The following is a 20,735-nucleotide window of genomic DNA, read 5'->3' on the forward strand; positions in this document are numbered from 1 at the left end:
ATTTTTTCCTTAAAGAGACTACAAAATAGGGAAAGAAGAGAAAAAGGGAAGTAATTTGAATATGTGTTTGAGACCCAAAGAATTGCTTTTAGCATGCTTTCTGAACTCTAATGTTCTTAGGAGGTAGGTATTGTAGAATTACGTATTTATTTCGTGAAGAATTTTATGAATTGTTTTATGAAGAACAAATAATCCATTAACTCTCAAAGTAACTGATTTGCATAAAGTCATCCATCAGTTAGTGTCAGAACCAGGGATAAGCATGGAGTTTGTAGAACCAACACCTTGCTGTAATCATAGGATAACTGGTTAATTTCCCACCACTGATTATTTGTTTGCAGTATCTAGCAGAAGCTGGTTGGACAGCTGAAGGAAGAGTTGTTGGGGTGACGCAGCCTCGTCGAGTTGCTGCTGTTTCAGTGAGTTTCTCCATATCCAAATTTTTCCACTTTGTAAAAACAAACAAACAAACAAAAAAAACCCTTCCAGTTCAAGTTACTTTTCTGTTAATTCTCTCTAGAAATTTGAATTTTTTTTTGCAATTTTTTAATAAAAATTGCGCAATGTCAGGTTGAGGTTTATTATATTAGCTGACTTATTTGGTTGTTGCAGAATTAGTTTATTAGCAATTCTTGTTTAATGACAAGAATAACAACTGTATGAGCTCCTAAATGAATTGACTTTTCTGCTTATTTTCTTTGCAGATTACTGGTACTAAACAGTGAATTCAGCCTGATTAGTAGGTCTTGTCAAAGATGCTACATCTTGAATAGCAGATGTAGAAGCTTTGAAATAAAATTTAGTCACATCAGCAGAACTGTGTACAGGAAGCTAAGGCTGTGCGAGATTGAGCTAAGACTGAATCTGGACTAGAATTCTGCTTGTGTGATCCTTAATTTCCTTCACAAAGTAAAGTAGGCCGTAAATATAAGTACAGTGACATAATGAGTGGAAGAAGCATGCATTTTTCTAGCAATTCCTATCTACTTTCCTTGATTTTTTTTTCCCCTTGTAAGAGAAGGGAAAAGAAATGGTATCTTATCACGATAAATCTTTGTGCTATACGTGGTGCGTCTAGCAAAACCAAACGCTATCAGCCAGATGTACTATGAGAGGTAGAAGAGGGAATGCTGAGGGCAGCAGCTTGTTCTGTGATGATATTCTGCACAGAGACTGCCCAGTGCTTTTTGTTTCCATAGCTGCTGCCAAATGCTGAACCAGTGGGCTTAAGTCTGTCTGCTTCAGCATTCTCTTTCTACACCAAATTAAGGTAGTATTTGGTAACCCTCATTTTGTTTATAGCCTGTTCTTTATAATGATACTAAACTGTACCTGCACCAAATTGACGTATACCTCTGGTAAAAATGAAGTAGTTTGAGCAGTGATATACTTTTCTGATTTATCTCATGCAATATTCTTTGACCAGATCAGACATGATAGGGAACTCTCTTTAGCAGTGATTTGCATCTTGCCTTTTGGGCAGGCTGCCTGCAGTGTCCTTCCTTCTCTCCTTCACAGCACATCCAGCTGACAGTGCGCTGTTTGATACTGTAGGTACTGCAGGCACTTGTCATGATAAACATATTTCTCTTTTCCCTTTTGTGCCTTTAACATATTAAGTCTAAAAGACAATGATTGCTCAGTTAAGGCTTAGTGTATAGCCACAGTGGGATGATTCTTTGAGAATGCTGCAAACTGCCTGAACTCTGACTGTTGCAGGGAAAAGAGAGAGTTGATAATTTATTACTTTGACTGGAATTGAAACTGATTTTTGTTGATCAGTGTGCTCATCGGCTTTCCTAGCTAGAGTATGGAGATTGTCAGAAGTGAACAGAGGGAGTTGCAGAGGCAAAAAGGGTAGTTTTGAGAATCCCAGACTTCTGTTTGAATTACGCAGGCTGACAATTATCTTGAGTACTTGGGCTGAAAGCAATGGAGTGATAAGCTTCCAAGTGAAATAGTGATTCATAGCCTATCAGTATAATTTAGAACATCATTCAAATGACTGAAGATAGGTTGCTGTTGTTAATTTTAACAGGGCTAATGCATATGTTTGGTTTTTTTTTACTGTCTTTTAAATATCTGAATAACTCAATATTTTAGCTTTTTCTTAATGAGCTATTGGATTACAACTGGCTCAGGGTGATACTGTGCCCAAATTGCTGGGTTTTTTAATTATTCTACTGGTCTTAATATGTTTTTCGTGTGAAAAATTTGGAATCCTTTAAATGACAGTAGCATCTTTGAATAATACTAGGCAGTCAGACTAAGTTCGGGGACAGATCAGCTTAACTGATAACTTTTTTCTACGTTCCATGTACAAGTACACATAGTCTTTACTTTTTCGCATGCCAGCTGTGTTCTTAGGCTGCAGTCCCACAATTGCTGGTATGTGAGCCGACTGCTCTATCCTGATATGGCACCTCATCAGCGTCAGTAGGGAGCTTTGGGGACGCAGCAGTTGGCTTCTGTGTCGAGTAGTGAGGTAGGTAGTGCTGTTTAAGGAGAAGCTATTTTCTTGTTAGCTTTGTACAGGTCTGAGCAAAAGGACCTCCTAGCTGAAACTGAAGTGTGCTTTTTGAAAGAGTTCTGTAATAGGAGAAATGTTCACAGTTGGATTAAAAATTGGGTTGAGAATTGCTATAAATAAAAACTCTTTTCCAGGGTTTGAAACAAACTTTGCAGCACAAGGAATCTCAAGGTGAATTCTAGCTGTAATCAGAAAGTGTACTAATATCAGAGGAAAAACACAACCCTCCTCCAAATGTTTTTTTGTTGAGTAGATTTAGCAGGATAGCTTAAAATACATTATAATATGTTTTTGATTCAACTATATCTCCCTTAACAAGTTGGATGTTCAGATATTTGATTTCATCATGCCATTTTATTAATGTGCATGCTAAATAGATACAGCCTTTTTTGAAAAGTATTTTTCCCCTCAGTCTCCAGAGTAGTCATTTTTGCATTTTTGTAAGCTCATAATTCACTTTAAATTGCAAAAGCCAATAAAGGTTGAGCATTTTATTAAATAAACTGTTTCTTTTACTCATGAGCTTAGTTTCAGACAGTGAGCTTCCTATAGAAATGGGGGGACTTAGAGAACTTGTTAAGTGAAATAGTCACCGAGTAGAACTTTAAATGTTGATAACACATCTCTGTAGAAAAATAGCATTTAAATGTCAACGGGGGGGGTTAAATTAGTTTTTACTCTATTTTGGTTGACTAAAATCAAAAGTTAAATAAAGCAGTAGCCTTTCACAGAACTACTTTTTACAGCGTGTATATGTGAATCCTTCTCCCCCGCCCAATAAGTATGTAAAGATGGTTTCTAATTGCTGCAAAAATAAAACCTGCCTAAAAATCCGCCATTGACAAACTTTATCCCTTTATCCTTCTTGATTATTCTGAGAATAGTCTGTTTAAACAGACACAAACAATAGCTTGCAGGCTGTTTTACCAAGAAGTTCAGTTTAACCCTAGGAAGGCTTCATTAAGTTGTCTTTGACCTTCTGTTTATAGAAAACCACAGTAGGCTGCTCTTCATTCATGTGAACTTTGTGAAAGATATTTTTATTAATATTTCATAGCCAGCTGAACTTGGGCTCCTTTATAGTCTGATGAAATACAGTTTACAGATGAATTTAGAAGTTAGTAGTGTTTAAGAGGTAGGATTTTTTTTCCTGAATTATTTAGTGATCTCATTTTACACTCAGTGTTAAATTACACTCAAACTTTTAGGGCTGTTGCAGGAAGAAAAAGCTTAGCTGGTAGGTGCAGTTTCCAACCAAGAATTAAACCAATAGATTTTCCTGCTTTAAACATTAAAAATACAAAATTACTCACATAAAGATACTCTAATAGAAGATCTTTGTACAACCTCTCTGCTATGAAGCCTGTTTTGGGTAGGAGGAGGTGAGTGCTAGCCTGTTCTTCTCCAGCTTTGTGACTGCTTGAGTGTCTGCCTTTACAGGTCTATCAGAGTACTTAGCTCAGAAAGATACCTCTGTAGCTTTCTCAAGTAGAAGCAGTGTGAAACGGATTTATTAAATTATACTAAACTGTTTTAAAACTAATTACCGATTGTACGTTCAATACACACTGTTATATTGAGCAGAAATTTATTGTGGAATGAGAACAAATAGTTCTTTGGAATCAGTAGTTGTGTTCTTGTTTCCATGTTGTTTCTCCACAGACCAAAATGATGATATAGTAAAGAAGTTTGCTGTGAGCTGTCTCATCTGTTATGAGAATCTCTTTTTTTTAGGTTGCAGGCCGAGTTGCCGATGAAAGGGGTGCAGTGTTGGGTCATGAAGTTGGATACTGTATTCGGTTTGATGACTGCACAGATCCACAGGCTACAAGAATTAAGGTGAAACTTGAACAATATGTAGGTAGTCCGAAATGGTTAGCAGAAACTCTTACAGCACTTCTGCAAAATTGATGAGAATTTTATGATGCCTAGTAAAGAGGATGTATAGCGTTTCTGTTCTCCGGGTGGGTACGCCAACAGTGTGCTTAAAATGGTTGTGGCTATTCAGACCTTAATAAAATGAATGTGTGTTCTGTCCTGCTAATCCGGCGGCCATTGTTTTAAACCTAAAGGAGATGTTCAAGGTTGTTATGGTCAGATATTGCTACGGTGTGAATGTGACCTGATATGCTGCTCCAAGTAATTGTGAAAAGCTGCAGTGAATCAAAGCTTAAGTATCCTCACCACCCTAAATAGATTTTGATTAAACATGCAGATAGAAAATTAACAGACTAGCTGAAAGTGATCTGATGTGGATTAAATAGCAAGCTTTGCAGCTGTTCTTTAGCACAGTGAGCAGTATTCATGTTGTTTGTGTTGCATAAAGATGAGAGCTAGCTTTATTTACTTTGGAATAGCGATGATGATGACTGAGATTTACATAATTAACTCTTTTTTTTTTTCTGAGGCTAGTAGCACTTTTTAAAGTGAAGGAAACTGAGATGTTTATTAAGTGCAGCTGAAGTCTTTGAGTTTTTTTGAGTGTGATGATTCATCATTTGGGTTTGGAAATTTGGAGGTTTTGATCTTGATGGCCAGTTCTTGCCCTGTTCAAGGCCACAGCCCGAGTCCCAGGTCAATAGTAACTATTGTTTGATAGCTGCATAAAGCTGTTATCTTTGTACTGGCTAGTAGGAAAAAAGTATCAAATCAAAATGTTGTGTTTTGTTTAAATGTTAACTTCTTGTGCTTATTGGAGTCATGATACTTATTAAGAACCCTTCCTTGAGAGGGTCAGGACTGGGTTAGTGCAGAGAATGATATCTGTAGAGGAGGTTTAGTCATGGTACAGGCAAGAGTGAAGGAAAGCTTTAATTACCTTGTTCCAGTGGTACCAATCTTTTATTTTTTTCAATAGAAAAATAACTCCTTCTCAGAAATTCAAAACTGGTTAAAAAAAGCCACTTTGCTTATCTTCAGGACTAGCACTCAGAAGTACATCTTTGGCTTCCATGCTGAAAGTAGATCAATTCAATGGGTTATTAGAAAATGAAAGGCAAGGAGAAATTTAGGCGAAAGCCTAAAAAATAACATAGCTAATCAAAACTACCTTTTAGTTTTTTTAAAAAAATTTTTTTGAATTATTTTGCATTTTTATTTGCGTTCACTTTTAGTTTCTAACTGACGGTATGCTGGTGAGGGAGATGATGGCTGATCCGTTGTTAACAAGGTACAGGTAAGGAAGCATGGAATAAATGCTTGCTAAAGTGTAATATTGGTGAATGACTAATTTTTTTTGAGTGAGGTACGATTGGTATTAGCTGAAACACAAAGCTTTGAAAATTATTTAGAAGCTTGGCTTTTTTATGTTTTAAATACTGTTAGTAAATCAGTTGGTCATTGCAACACCAAATGCAGCAGGATTTGGTGCCGTGGTTTTAGAACAAGAGATAAACGGGCCTCCTGGAGTATGAGTCTTTTCATCTACTAGTTTTCACTTTTTATTTGTCATGCTAATCAAATTAAAAACAAAAAAGAAACAACAAAAAATGTTATTTCTGGCATCCAGAAAACCTTTGCAGTGCAGTAAAGACCGATATTCCTCCTTCTACCCCTTTCCAAAAACTAGCCTGAAATAAAGAATAATAAGTATGTACTAGAGGTAGTTATTAACCTTTTTTCCCCCCGACTTTGGAAGTGGAACGTTTTGCCTCTCTGCCTTTAAAAAAAATATATATATATATTTTTAATAATCTCCACAGTTTTCTAGATGAATGTGAGCATTATTAGTCCCACAGATTTCAAATTATGGTATTTCATAGCAGACAAAAAGACAGTGATTTCGGTATCAGCCAAGCCATTTCTAAATTCTCATCTTTCTGCTTTATTCACAGTGTTCTCATGCTGGATGAAGCCCATGAAAGGACTCTTTATACAGATATTGCCATTGGCTTATTAAAAAAGGTTGGTTTGTTTGTTTAATATCTTCTATCATCTTTTACATTTCCTTCCTTTCCACTAAAACTCTGGTCCAGATGGCTGATTAGTGAACCCGTTTGAGAGACAGATTTCTACTTCTTCATTTATCCTACAGCCTACTGGACATACCCTACTATTTATTTTCCACATCTCACTCTCAAGTGCCTCTAACTCCTTTCCCTCCCCCCGCAGTGTAATTTCTCCTCTAGTGAGATGATATTAGCAAAAAGGCAGTCTTCATTCTGCTGCTTCTGATCCTGTGAAGTGACCTGATAGTCTGATAGGCATCCACTGTCAACTTTCAGCCTACTAACAATCTGACTCCCACGGGAAATGAGGAGTAAGCTATAGTGATTACAGGCTACATAGCACTCATTCTTTCCTGGCCTTAAAATAAATAAATATATAAAGCTCCATACACAGTCTTCAGGTTCATAAGTCTGGGGTGATAAGGGTTCATTGGCTGTTTGATGGCAGCTGAAGTATTTCTAAAGAGGAGTCATTGGTGGTCTGGATGCTGTAAAACTTTGTTTCTGGACTTGTATCCCCAAAACTGTTTTTACTGTGTATGTTCTTGCTCTCTATCTTAGGTTCAAAAGAAGCGTGGGGATCTTCGACTGATTGTAGCTTCAGCCACCTTGGATGCGGAGGTATAGCTCAAAGGTTTAGTTTGAAATGAGGTGACCTCAAGTGGCAGCTCCGCTTCTGTTTATGGACAGCTTGTCCTTTACGTGCTGTCCGCTTCTTGTGAAGCGTTACTGCTGTTTGAGTGCTGATGAGGAGAATGAGAAGTGCAGGAAAAGAATCTGCTGTAGTTAAATTGTTCTGTTTGCTTTTTATTTTGTATTAATGCATTTCTTGAAGGTATGAATCTGCTTTTTGTGTATTTATGGCTTTTTTTCTCCTCTTACTAGTGTTGTATAAAAAGATGTTCTCTTGTCTTAAACTAGTCTAATTAAAGTCATTGGTTTAGCTGTTTTGATGATAGAAATACCTTGAGACAACCGTTGACGAGTAAAAAGTGATTAACGAGTTGATTTTTGTTGCAGTGAGATCTCACTAGTTCCCCAACTGACTTGGAGCCTGTGAAAAGTGATATAACTTAGTGAATCATGAGTAAACATAAGACAGCAAGAATCACTCATTAGAAGAACGTACGTGATTCATTTAACAGTGAACTTAGCTTTGAATAAGAACAAAAGAAATGCCCTCCTATGTCAGACCACTGGTTTGTCCAGCCCAGTGTTCTGTCTATAGCAGCAGCATTAGGGGATGCTATTCAGGGAGAGCACACAAGTCTCTCCGCTTTCTGTGGGTCCATTCTCTTTAGACTATCGCAGCATCCATAACGGTTGTGACAGGGATATTAGAGGGTGCATTTCTGCCAATCCCTTTTAGTATGTGTTTCTGCCCTGTTGTCTGTTAATTTGTCTTTGAATCTGCCTGACGAGGCTGTAAGCCTACATAACCTCATGTGAGAGCAATTTCCAGAAGTTTGCTACCTGTTATATAATGCTGTATTTTATTTGTCTTAAACCTGTAGCTTCATCAAGTGCCTCCTGCTGCTGGTACTGTGGGATTTGGTTTTACAAAAAACAAAACAAAACAGATTTACATTTGCTTCTTCTGTCATCTTTGATTGTGTAAACCTCCATTTGTGTGCCTTCTCCATCTCCTGCTCTTTGAGCAGAGCTCCAGCCTTTCCAGTCTCTCCTCATAAAGCAGCTGCTCTGTCCCCTTGATCTTTTTAATGCTTCCTCTGTGCTTTTCCTACCTGTCTTATGTCCTTCATGAGATGTGGTGCACGTAGCACTGGCAGCGTAGGTGTACTGAGGTTTTCTTTAGCAGCAAATATCAATGTGTCATAAATGTTGATGACGTGCCGTAAATGTTGACGACGTGCCATACTTGGTGGTACTTATACCACATACAGAATATAGTAGTGTAAGCTAGCATTACAGTACTGTACCTTTGCAGGATTTTATCTGTCAGAAGTCTTATATTTTGAAAATCTTACCGTTAACGTGAAGAAATACTAATAATTTTAGTCATATTAACTTATGGCTCTATATACACATTTGTTTAAATATAGTAAGTTTACTATACCTCTTCAACGTGCAGAAAAATAGAGATCAACTACTTGGGTTCTTATTGTTCATTCTATTGCTGTAGAACATTTAAAATACTTCATGGCAATAAATTTAAATGGAGGAAGGTGTCGCAACACACAAATCAAGTTTACGGTCAGCTTAACTGACTTTTACAGAGGGAGATCGCTGTTTAGTCAGAGCTGTAAAATATACTTATTCACCAAAAAATGTAAAAGAATATACAAGCCCTTCCCCCAAACCTTTAAGAACAATCATTTCTATGCTCTGCTTAGCTTTGAGTTTGCTACTGCTGTAGAAGAGCCAATGTCTGCTTTTCCCAGCTATATCTTCTGATCTACTTAATTGTATTGCCTCCTTTCAGTCTTTGCTTCTTAAATATGCAAGACAGCCTAATTGTGTGAAATGCCTGAATCCCATCCAGAATAAAACACGTCAGAATCTAGCTTTAAAATTCTAAGATCGGAACTTCATCAAAATACTGTTAAATATGCAGAGAAGTTAATCAAGTAGTACTGATTTGACTTCTTCATGTCTTTTATTTCTTTCAATTCTTTGAAGTATCAAACTGAAAGTGTTTGTCTCTGATTTTAATTTAGAAATTCAGAGATTTCTTTAATCAAAATGAGACCAGTGACCCCAGCAAAGATACCAGTGTGATCCTTACTGTGCAGGGGAGAACATTTCCAGTGGACATCTTTTACGTGCAGAGGTCTGTTCCTGTTTGATCTTGTAAGCGGTGATTAGGGGAACGTGTATCAGTGGTGTCATTTTGACTAGATAAAAAGATCAGAAGTTCCCAGGTCAAGGGTGAGAAGGTGTAATATTTAGTTTGGGAAACATCGCCATTCTTTCAAAATACTTTCATGGTTTTGGCACCGACAAATTAAAGATACAGGTATGGCTTTTCTTCCTGATTGAATCAATGTTCTGGTTTTGTGAGGGGCAGGAGGAGACCTAATTACAGAAGAATGGTTTTGGGACCCTTTCTCTTCTTTTTGCACCATCCAGCAGTGTCAGACTTTCAGCGAATCGCTGTGAGGATTTGATATCCTTTCTATGCCCTTTCCTTGGAGGGAGCAAGACCAAACATATTTTTATTCCTTCCTTTTACAGAAGGGATGTAAGCAAACCTGACAGCAGCATCATATTCCCTGTTGTCCACAGAACTGAAGGAACAAAATCAGTGGCCTTAGAGGCCTATTTTTCTTTTTTTTTTTTTTTTTTTTTTGTTTGCCTTAGTGCTCAGTTTGTACTCTTGCTGAGCGGAGAAATATGGGTAGTGAGATAGGTAAAAGATGATGAGTTATTAGATTACGTACCCGTTAACTTACTGCTGTTTCCCCGGAGGACACAGGGACATAACTATAGTTAAGAACTAATAAGGAACTACTACTGTTAAGAACTAATAAGGAACTACAAGACAAGCTACATTTTAAGGAAACAGTTGTTCAAACTTAGGTTACAGCACAGAGATACATGATATTGGCACTTGAGCTCTCCATCTTCTAAGTCAGCATCACCATTTGTGTTACATTTGGATTTTCTTTAACAGTTTCCTTCAATTCCTGACCAGGTCTGATGTTGAACACGATGATGGAGGGTGGCTGCCTTGGTCAAACAAAGAGGGCGAGTTATGGGACAGATTGATCTTCCTTTGGTTTCATTTTGGAAGAAGTTCTTATAGCCTCCCAGAATCCCCCAGAGCGTTTGTTTTTTTAATTTGTCTGTGTTCTGCAGGTGATTTATAGTTTTCTGAGAGAGTGCAGAGGGAGGATTTTTAAAGGCATTCATTCTTTAATATTACTGCAGTTTCACAGGTGGAAATCATTAGGGCAGGATGCTCAAAAGAGCCTTCTAATTTATGTGCCCATGAATTCACATTTGTATAAACAGCTCTCGTTATGTCAGTTCACTTTATGTGGAGAGATGCCATGCTTCATGTACATGTTTGGGAGCATGTCCAGAAAACATTAAATTGATCGTATGAAATATTGGAATAGTAAAATGTATAAATCCTTATGGTTGCATTTTTTTCCTTAGATCAGGCTGATGATTGTAGCTAGGTTATGCATTTGTAGTAAACGCTTTGAATATGTGCTTTAAAAGATAGCGTGTAATTTAAAAAAAAAAAAAAAGCAGGGTATTGCTTGTAGCAGCAGAACAGATGTAAATAAAACATTTCTAAGCTTACAGTGGTGTGAAGGAAACAAATGACTTGCTGAAAGCTGACTCCCAAGGATGCACCATGATTGATACGGTTGATTTAAAACATCCAAAAATTGTCTGTTCTTTCCTTACTGAAGTGAAGAGTCTGTACTTATTTTTCCACTAATGTCTCTGCTTTTTTTTTTCTCCCCACAGTCCTGTTCCAGATTATATAAAATCAACTGTGGAAACTGCAATGAAAATTCATCAGACAGAAAATGATGGTGATATACTGGCATTTTTAACTGGCCAGGTAGACAAAATTAATACATAGCTTTTGCTTTACAGTATTATAATGTGGCCTTTTTGAAGCCTTCGTGGCCTTCTGTTTTTCTTAGCTATGCTTACTTTACTCCCGTTAAAGACAATGATCAATGGGAGTAGAATTGGGCCAGTCCCAATGATTTCTAGAAAAACTATGGAACGGCCTGGATTTCTCAGAGCTAAAGTTCAATAGTTACTAATGGTTTTCTCATTTTGTGCTCTATGCTTTCACCGTCACTAACCAGCAGAACAGTGCATGTTTTTTGGTACTAGTCAGACCTACAAAGCTCTACATTGACAGTGAGTCATTGTTAATAGTCAAAGCAAATGGAATTTATATTTATTAGACTTAAAATCTTAAATCTTTGACAGAGAAAGAAATTAGAGATGTAAAAATCTCTGTTCCAGCTCTTCTGCACTATTTATGTCTGTCAGCTCACTTTGCTGCACACAAGAGTAGCTTATCTTTCTTCCAGCAAGAAGCAAGCTCCCTTGAATTGCTTCAGTAGTATCTTCTGTTAAATCCTGTATGTTTCCAAGAGAAATTCTCCATCCCTAATTATTGATTTGGCTTCAAAAGAGCGAATTGAGTAACTGATGAGATGATGTCTAAAAGTTTTGCTGTCTGTGTCTAAGGGTGAAGTTATCTGCGTTGATCTCTGAGACTAAATACGAATTTGAACAGCAGATGTTAATGCTCTCACTGTCATTGTTGATCTAGACGCACAACATTCTGCACAATCAAAATAGACTGGCTTCTCATTTTGCTGTCACAACTTAGCAATGCACAGGAGAACACCCCTAGTTCCTCCTTACTGAACTTTATGTTCAGTCCTTTCTTGGTGGTTTTTCTCATGCAATAGTGGAGTGTGGTGCCGTTTCAAATAACGATGAATATAAATATTTATATAAGTATGTATTCATATAAATAACAATTTTATATAAGAATATTACAGAATTGAGGGAGCTAGTCAAAAGAATTTTAGTGGTTCAAACTCCAGGATCTATTGGGATTATTTTTGTGGATTTTTTTGTATATGGGTGCTAGCTATGTGAGATATATATATATAAGCAAAATCTCTCATATTCTGTCTTCTCTTTTGATATGGTTCCAGGAGGAGGTAGAAACTGTTGTTTCTATGCTAATAGAACAGGCTCGGGCCCTTTCTCGCACTGGAATGAAAAAACACCTCCGTGTTCTCCCTATGTATGCTGGGCTGCCTTCTGCTGAGCAAATGAAAGTGTTTGAAAGAGTTTCTCAGAGTGTCAGAAAGGTAGGGCTGCTGTGTATCGCGCGTCTTCCTTTCTATCACCCAGAAGGGTATCTGCTTTTCACAGATTGCCTATGTAATGTTCACATCATGAAAATATTGCAAACTCCATTTTGGATGTAGGCGAATTTTCTGGATCTCCTAATACTGCCTGTCAGTTTTCAGAATGTGAAACTGATTCTCCAGCAACATGTTTTTCTGGCTTCACTTTTCATTTTTGTTCAGTGCTACATGTTAGTCATAACTCTCCTGTCTCCCTCATCAACTTTTCAATTTTTAAATGTCTTTGCATGTCCTTGTATTTGTCTACAGCCAGCTGCAGCTTCTTACACTCTGAAGTCCTCTACTTTCACCTATTTTTGTTTCTTTTTGTCGTCTTAAGTGTCTTTTGAAGTTTTCCACTAGTGATGGTAAAATAGTGACGGATTGGGTAAATGCTGAATTTTTACCTAAGAAACAAGTTAAAACTTGCTTGCCTTTGTTGAAAAAGGGTTTGTTTTGACTTCTGCAAGTCTTGTTTGGATGTTAAACATGACAGAACTATTATATAATTGGGCATGATTAGTGCTTTCTGCTTAGGCAGAGTCTGTGTTGGGGCTGAGGCCCACTGACAATTTTTCAGGAGTGAGTTATTAGACTTCTTGCACCTGCTGGGCTCTGGGTAGTAAAATTGTTTATCTGGTGTTGGAGGATGTTGAGTGATAGAGAAATACTGCTTTTCTCTCCAGGATATGGCGTTAATTAATTATCTTCAAAGATTTACTTTTTAGTTTTAAGTGAAACAGAGATTAAATTTCCCCGTTTTCTTGCAGCAATGAAAACAAAATATTTTAAGGCATATATGCAAGTATATCTCTGCAGGAATACTGATCATTTAACAATTAACTGACTGTTCTCCTTCCACTGCCCTACTCCAGTGTTACAAGTAACACTTAAAATATAACTGAGAAGCAGAAAGAAACTATTTTTAGTTTGCTGCGTGAGAACACTTGATACACAGTCAGATCGATTATAGTTTCTATGCAAAGGCAGCCAAATTCTTCCACTTTTATGAAGAGAGAATAAATTTGAATAAGAAACTGATTGTGAAACTGTGAAAACTGGACTTATTTCAAGTTGACAGCTGCTGCTGCATGTACTGTATTTTTTTTGTACTCTAGAGTGTGTTTACTGAAGCTATCATGTCTAAGATATTTCAAGGGGCTTGTTTTTGAGACCTGGTGCACTGATGCTAGGGTTTGATAGTGTTACGGAGATTGGAGAGTTCACAGTATCCTCTTTGTGTCTATATCTGCAGGTGATAGTAGCCACCAACGTTGCTGAGACCTCTATCACAGTTCATGGCATTGCATTCGTAATTGACTGTGGTTTTGTGAAACTTCGGGCCTATAATCCGAAAACAGCCATTGAGTGTCTTGTGGTGGTACCAGAATCTAAAGCTTCGGCTAATCAGAGAGCAGGACGTGCAGGCCGGAACCGCTCTGGAAAATGTTACAGACTTTATACAGGTCAGTAGTTTGATAATGTGCAGGGTAGGTGAACTTGCTGTTGTGTGGCTTGCATTTCATTTTACAGTATTTTTAACACTAGGTTAAGGAGAGCAAAACTGCTGTTTTTTCCCTCAACAGGAGATAGAACTTTTCCTTCAGTATTCCTCTGGCTTATTTAGAAATGCATTTCTCGTATGTACTAAGCATTAGAAGCCAAATCTTTTTATGAAGCATAAGTACAAACTGAGCGGGAGAGGTGCTATGAGACTGGCAGCAATTGCAAGCCTGTAATGTTGATGCAATTCTTAGCGGCAAGCGTGCGAAGATGTTTGTCTTTTTAATGCTTTGGTTTCTGAGCATTTGCTTCAATTTGCAGTACTCACCTATGATACGCTGCACCATGATGAAAGTCTCTTAGATTGCGTGTCTAACAAAGAACTTTGGAAATTCTTCAAATTATTGAGGAAAACTTCCTCCTTGTGTGGTCTCCCTTTCTTAGCAATAAGTGCCAAACCCAAACACTGCTCTTGAACTGATGGGGCTGGCACTGTACAAAAATAACTGCTATAAATGAATCTGTCAGCCATCTGGTAATGTTCAGAAAGTTGCAATCCAGCTGTCTCTGTTCTCAGCTGTTTCCTTTAATGAGAATAGGCTTTACGGTAGAGTAATGCAATTGCTTATGTGCCTCAGGTTCCTTCTAGTTGTAGTGGAGCTTTGAGACTTAAAGAGATCGAGCAGACCTTTACAAAATGTCTGTGTGCTTGCCAGCAGTTGCCATTTTAAATAAAGATAAGATAGGATTTATTCTCTAAATCTGTGTCCACTGAAGAATCAAGACTGACTGTAGTAGTTCTTGCTTTAAATTTAGCAAAAATACTTGTGGACTGTGAGAACCTGCAGAGTAAAGCAAATCGTAGTAGGTAGTTGAGATTAATAATTTATATTTGAAATACGTGACCTAGACCTACCTATATCTCTGTGAGAGATGCATTTAACATTTCACAGGATTGGTCTCTGGCTATATTACAGAACAGTTTTAATTGCCTATCTGTCATACCAAAAAAAAAAAAAAAGTTATTAGTCCTCTAGTTGTCTTTTGTATGTGTGATCCTTGTACCTTTGAAACAAAGCACCTCTTTCCATTCACGTTTGGAGAATTTGTCAATATAGTGTTCTAAAATCTCATTTGAGAGTTCAGATTTGGCCAGTGATCTTTTTTGGCAAGTGAAATAGTGCTGAATACCTCCTCCTTTGGAGGTGGTCATGATGCTGATAAGTCTGGGGATTAGTCAGACTCTGCATTTTTAGTGCATCTGATCAATATAATCTCTTCCTAGAAATGTTTATGGGGAGTGTAAGATGTGAAAATTACTCTTCTGCATCTGTTCTTGTGTCATTTTGAATAAAGATTGTTAACTAGGGATAACTTGTCCCACCTTGATTGATGTATCTATAAATACATATATGTGAGTGTGCATATATATATATATATATTTTTTTTTTTTTTTGAGGAGTAGGAATACAAGATAGTCAAGTGGTATTCATATCCATAGCAAACTGCTGTTGCTTTCTGTTTTTTGATGCCGATTTCTGTCTTACTGTGTGTCTACCTGGGTTAACAGTCATGTTGACGTCCAAATCGCTTGAGCCATATCACAAGCCAAACTTTTAAAGCAAGTATCTTCATGTATGTTGTCAATGCCGTGCATAACTTATGTTTTTTTATGATCTCTGCATTCATAACAATAGGTATCTATCTTTTTAGAATGTTAATAGCGGGTTTCATGTATGTTTCATAATATACCAAGTTTACATAGCTTTTAAGTAACTTATTGAGAAATAGTGATTGCACAGAAGTTATTTTTGTGCACAAGAGCTGGTTTAATGGTGAATACTTTAAGCAATATCTTTTTTTTATTTTATTATTTAAAAAAGAAGGGGGATGCCGAATAAACTATAATAAAGAAAAGGTGTAATATCTATTACTGAAGGTCAATGCCCAGAGGTAGAAGAGAGTTGTTGGAAAGGAAACAAACTTACTCAGGTAAAAATAATGTGTCTTGCCTTGATACGGAATTTTAAATCTTATCTAGAGGTGGATTTGTGTCTGGCTTGTTCGTTAATGTTTACAGTGTTCCACTGAATTACAGAATAGTTGATTAATGGAAGGTACAGGGTTTTTGAACTTGCACAAAGTATTTTTGAAGACTTAAACGTTATAGTGATCACACTTTTAAAAGAGCCTTGTCACGTACTTTATTTCAATCCTTAGTTTTCAGTTGAGATAGGCTTTTTAAAACCTCATCTTGTATGAGTAATTATTTTAAAATGGTATTCTTATACTGAAAACATGCTCAGTTTCAAGTTTTCTTTGTCTCCTCTTAAAAAAAAAATCTTTTATAGTATTTGCATGCTGCATTTCATTTTCATGATAAAAATATCAAACTTTTAGAAAAATAACTTAATCATTTTCAGATTTTGTGAAGAATTTACAAGATTTCAAATTGAAATGTGGATCAGCTGCAGAGTCAACAGTGTAGATGAGAACATTTACTACTGAAGTTGTGTATTAAGGGTTCAAGTAACTTAAAATGTAGTAGTTGGAGAAACGTCATATTTGAGTTAGAGTATTTTTAACACCTCTTAAGTATTCGTACTCAATAATTCTAAATTGAAATGGATACATTACTGTCGTATTGACTGCATACAAAGAGAGCTGAAACGCAGTCCCAGGTGGCTTTGTTTTTTTCCACAACAGAGGAAGACTTTGAGAAGTTGCCGCAGTCCACTGTTCCTGAGATGCAGCGCAGTAACCTTGCTCCTGTCATCTTGCAGCTGAAGGCTTTGGGAATTGACAATGTGCTCAGGTTCTCCTTTCTTTCGGTGAGTTCTAGACAGTAAAGACTATCATCCTTCTTCAGTGAGAAGGAGGATCACTGGATGTCGTCTTTGTAACCCACGGAGCCTTTAACCGATAACCGTTGCCCTATTACTTTGGAAAGCGTACCTCATGGCCTGCTGTTGGGCAGCAAAGTAGCTTGCTGTGAATCAACTAGCAAAAATAACGTGTTGTAGAAGTAGTGACAGTGTATGTTCTAGAGTTTCCTGTTAGAAGTGTCAAGAATGAATTTTGTCAAGAACAGCTTAGAAAGAAAAAGTCTTTGAGATTCTGCAAAACTGTAAGTGTAGCTCCTTTGCACTGAATCTGTGGAAAAAGGCATATCTGCAGAACCAAATCTGTGTTGCCTTTGTCATTAAAAATAGTAATACCAATTTTTAGACTTGCTTTCCGTAAAGTTCCTAGCTGCTCCTGTACTGATGTGGAAAAACTAATATAATAGCATTAGAAGAGAAAGCTAAGAAGTAATTGTTCTGATCACCTATGGCATCACTATTGGACAAAGGAGGTTTGTGGTTTATAGCTTGGCCTAATTCTGCATACTGACAGGATCCTGAGAGTATTGTAGCGATAATGCTGAGCCCATCGAGAGGGTTTTGACTTGTAGCACTCATCTCAATGGAGGGATAGTAGGAAGAGCCTGAGAGCTCTTTCTTCATTCTGGATAGGTAGGAAGGTAGATAATTAGAATTTAGGATTTTGAGAAAGGGAAAGATCTAAGAATTTTTGTGAAAACTCATGTGGTCTGATGATGATAACTTTAAACAACGCACTTTTTTTCTTCACAGCCACCTCCTGCACAGTCGATGGTGCAAGCTTTAGAATTGCTGTATGCTTTAGGAGGTGAGAATATTATGCTTTGCTTTACTTATGTTACAAGAGATGTGGGAAAAAAAAAATTGTTAATTTGGACTTGGTGTTTGGATAGACATTACTCAAACTTGCTTTTGAGAACAGTACTTTGAGAATGAGAAAATACAGCCTGGAGCAGTGGGAGCTTTTTATTGGTGTTTTGTAAAGCGTACCTCAGTTTTCACTCTGAGCTCACTTTCTATTCCTCTTAGGTTGTTTCTGAAAGGTAAGCCAGCAAAAGGCAACAGTCATTTTCTGGGAGGAACTCAAAATCTGTTGCATGGAGAATAAGCTAGCATTTAACTTTTTGGGTTGGACAAAAACTTTTTTTTATAGCTCTCTACTCTGTGTTTCCTTGCACTTTCATGAGAGGCACCAACTATTTATTATTGCTAGGAACAGGGCTCTGAGTTGGTTAAGGTATTGGTTTGCTGTTCATAGGCAGTTCCTCTGTTCATTTTTCTTCAATTCTTACGGAATGGTACGAAGATTTGAATGAAGTGAGGACACTAAGTTGAACTATACTACAATTATGGTTCTTAGTGTGTTGATTTTGTGTTAATGTGCCAGTAATGGAAACTTATAGTATTTTCAAGCATAAACAAAAAACTTTAAAGCGTAGGTTTGCCAACTCCATCATCATCGGACTGATTGTAATGACCATGGAAATTGGACAGTTTACAATAATTGCCACTTTGTCTATTCCCTGGTGAGGTTTTCAAAAGCACATTGTTTCAATAGGAGCTGTTTCTGTTAACATACCACGTTCATTATCTGATCCTGATGTGTTTGCCTATGTCTATGAATATATTAAAAAGTGCAAGAGCTCTGCATAAACGTAAGTAAAATCTGATACTTGAATTTGAGATGCAATTTACTGGAGACTAGATTCAAAACTTGATAGTTTACTTCCCAGTCTGTTAGCAAAGCAAGTGTCACATGTTAGTTCTTCAGACAGTCTCACTGACATGATACAGGAGGTACCCCACCAAAAGTTATTAACAGCACATCTAGTTATAATTTGAAAAATGAGTTCTAGCCTGTGTCTCTGCTCTGAAAGTAGCACGGCTAAAAGGCTGCATCTTGCACAGGGTAGTCCTGTCAGTGTTAACGTTGACCCTGCGACTGAGTCAGAGTCCTGACATGAGTTCTGAATGTTAACTCAGTGTGCTTATGAACTGTCTTTGGCCTTCAGCAGGCAAACTTTGACCTGCTACGGTTTAACCAGGTAAATTGTGCTAATTTTGTAAACCGTGAACGCATGATGCAACCACTGAAAAAGCATTAATCGTTCCCCAAAGTAGCAATTTTACACCTCGGTGGATTGGAACTACATTTCCCACACTCAATGTCTCAATGTCTGTGTTTCATTGCACACAGTGCACTTACTTTGGGAGCTTGCATACAAATATGCATCTAAGAGCGTGAAAAGCAAGTTTGCTCTAGTTTTAGGGTTGAACTTTCTGGTTATGGACAAACGAATAGATATGCATCAGCTTCGAAGAAGCTGCTAGTCTAACAGACCCTGAGAGCTTATCAAGGTAACTTTTCTACTATTAACATGCTTAACAGAATATCTTTTTTATAGTCTTCTGTGAACTACTAATCACAGCTTGGTCTCAAATTCAGTAGAGATTAAATGGTTTGTGTTCATTATGCTGCTGTTGAATACCTGCAGCTTTTAAATCCTGCTGGAGTAATATTTTTGTACACAATATGCAATTCCTTTTTGTTGTGGTGACTGGAATATATGATATCGGATTTCGTTTGTAGGAAGAACAAACTTCATATATATACATATATATCTATGTTTTATATATAAATTTTTGACAGCTATTTAATCTTTTCCAATGCAATAAACTTAAAGCAAAACAAAAACCTGACCTGAGAACGAATGGCAGAAATGAAACTTTGCTCTACTTCAGCTCAGTGTTTGTAATTAGTTTAAAACAAACAATATTTGCTTGATAGTATAAGCATGAAGAAAAGCGTAGTGTAAAAGAGACTGTGTAAGTTTTGAAAGCTTTGAGAGTCTTATGGCTGTCTTTACGTCGCTTATCAATGCTGTGTTTAACTTGTGGCAGTCTGCACACTTATTCTTCTTGTGGAGCTCTAACGCTCTTCCTGGCCATGATTATTTTCCGTGCTGATTCAGTTCCATCCGGCAAAGGAGGGTTTGGGCGCTTGGTTCTTGGCAGCCGTTTCAAGCTCGGAGCAACAGCTTTCACACCAGCTCAGAAGTGTGTTGCAAGGATGAATTCACAGCCAAAAGCATCTTAGGGAAATGGAGAGGAAAGGTCAATGAAATCCTTGATGAGCTCTTTGACGTTTTGGCAAAAGTGTTACAGTCGGGGTAGCTTCACACCGAAGAACAGAGCTGTTCTCTGTTGGCTGCCCCGCTTTTGCAGCAGGCAGAGAAGCGCGAGTGGTGGGGTTTAACTCGGAAAGGAATGTGCGTGCACGTGTGTGAGAAACAGATTTTTCTCTCAAATTTTGCTGAAGTTTAATGTTTTAAGTGGTTTGTTAAGGAGCTTTTGTGTAAGTTGCGGAGGTGAAGCTACTCAAGAGTTTGCAGCTGTAGTAAGGATTAAATTTCTCTTATGCAAGTGTATGCACGTGTATTTTATCATTTGCGTTGTAATAACGTGCAAAGGTGCAGCTTAGGGTCAGGACCCGATTGTGCCAACTGGGAAACTTGTGCAGAGCAGACGCTCTTCAGGTTGAGATAGTTTTGTTGAATAAACACACCGCTGTTTTCAGACTGATTATTTTCATAACTGATTGCACCAGGAGTATCTTTCTATCTTTCTCCTTTGATGCGCCTCTGGAAGTCTCAGTTGTCAGTTAGAGTTCATTATTTTAAGCATAATTTAGGAGAATAGAGATGAGCAGATAAAAATTGACTTTGTTTTTAGCTTTATTTCAGATACATACAAATCTTCAATGTTATCTTGTAAGTTGTGGCCTATTAGAAACAACCACTCCAGCTAAGTTTAAAGCTTCTTTCTCTGTCAGCCCGTCCCATACTTGTCATTGCCATTAAAAAGTTTCAAGAAACAAAGTACGTGAATAACCTCTCCTGAGCACGTTCAGTAAAAATCTTCTCAAGACCTTTTCCTAAGCAGAGCTTAGGAAAGAGCTCAAGAGCTCTGATTTCGTATGTAGCTGGGTATAGTGCTTGCTTCCAAGATT

At 37.4% G+C, this 20,735-nt stretch overlaps 1 protein-coding gene across 4 annotated transcripts in view; it reads left to right on the forward strand.

Moving 5' to 3' along the window:
- Window positions 1-20,735, forward strand: part of DHX35 (DEAH-box helicase 35) — a 35,478-nt gene that overhangs the window by 2,532 nt on the left and 12,211 nt on the right. For 3 of the 4 annotated variants that reach the window (XR_011135283.1, XR_011135284.1, XM_068912310.1), the window contains exons 4-14: window positions 342-419; window positions 4,265-4,369; window positions 5,644-5,705; window positions 6,364-6,433; window positions 7,039-7,098; window positions 9,156-9,268; window positions 10,921-11,017; window positions 12,144-12,302; window positions 13,597-13,807; window positions 16,551-16,675; window positions 17,480-17,534. Coding sequence is in view for 2 of the 4 variants with exons in the window: in XM_068912310.1 (XP_068768411.1) it covers window positions 342-419; window positions 4,265-4,369; window positions 5,644-5,705; window positions 6,364-6,433; window positions 7,039-7,098; window positions 9,156-9,268; window positions 10,921-11,017; window positions 12,144-12,302; window positions 13,597-13,807; window positions 16,551-16,675; window positions 17,480-17,534 (1,135 nt within the window). In the remaining 2 variants the exon portion in view is untranslated. The remainder of the gene's footprint in view (window positions 1-341; window positions 420-4,264; window positions 4,370-5,643; window positions 5,706-6,363; window positions 6,434-7,038; window positions 7,099-9,155; window positions 9,269-10,920; window positions 11,018-12,143; window positions 12,303-13,596; window positions 13,808-16,550; window positions 16,676-17,479; window positions 17,535-20,735) is intronic. The other variant, XM_068912311.1, reaches the window with a different exon arrangement.

The sequence above is a fragment of the Struthio camelus genome, chromosome 18, assembly GCF_040807025.1.
Source record: "Struthio camelus isolate bStrCam1 chromosome 18, bStrCam1.hap1, whole genome shotgun sequence".
Classification (NCBI taxonomy): Eukaryota; Metazoa; Chordata; class Aves; order Struthioniformes; family Struthionidae; genus Struthio; species Struthio camelus.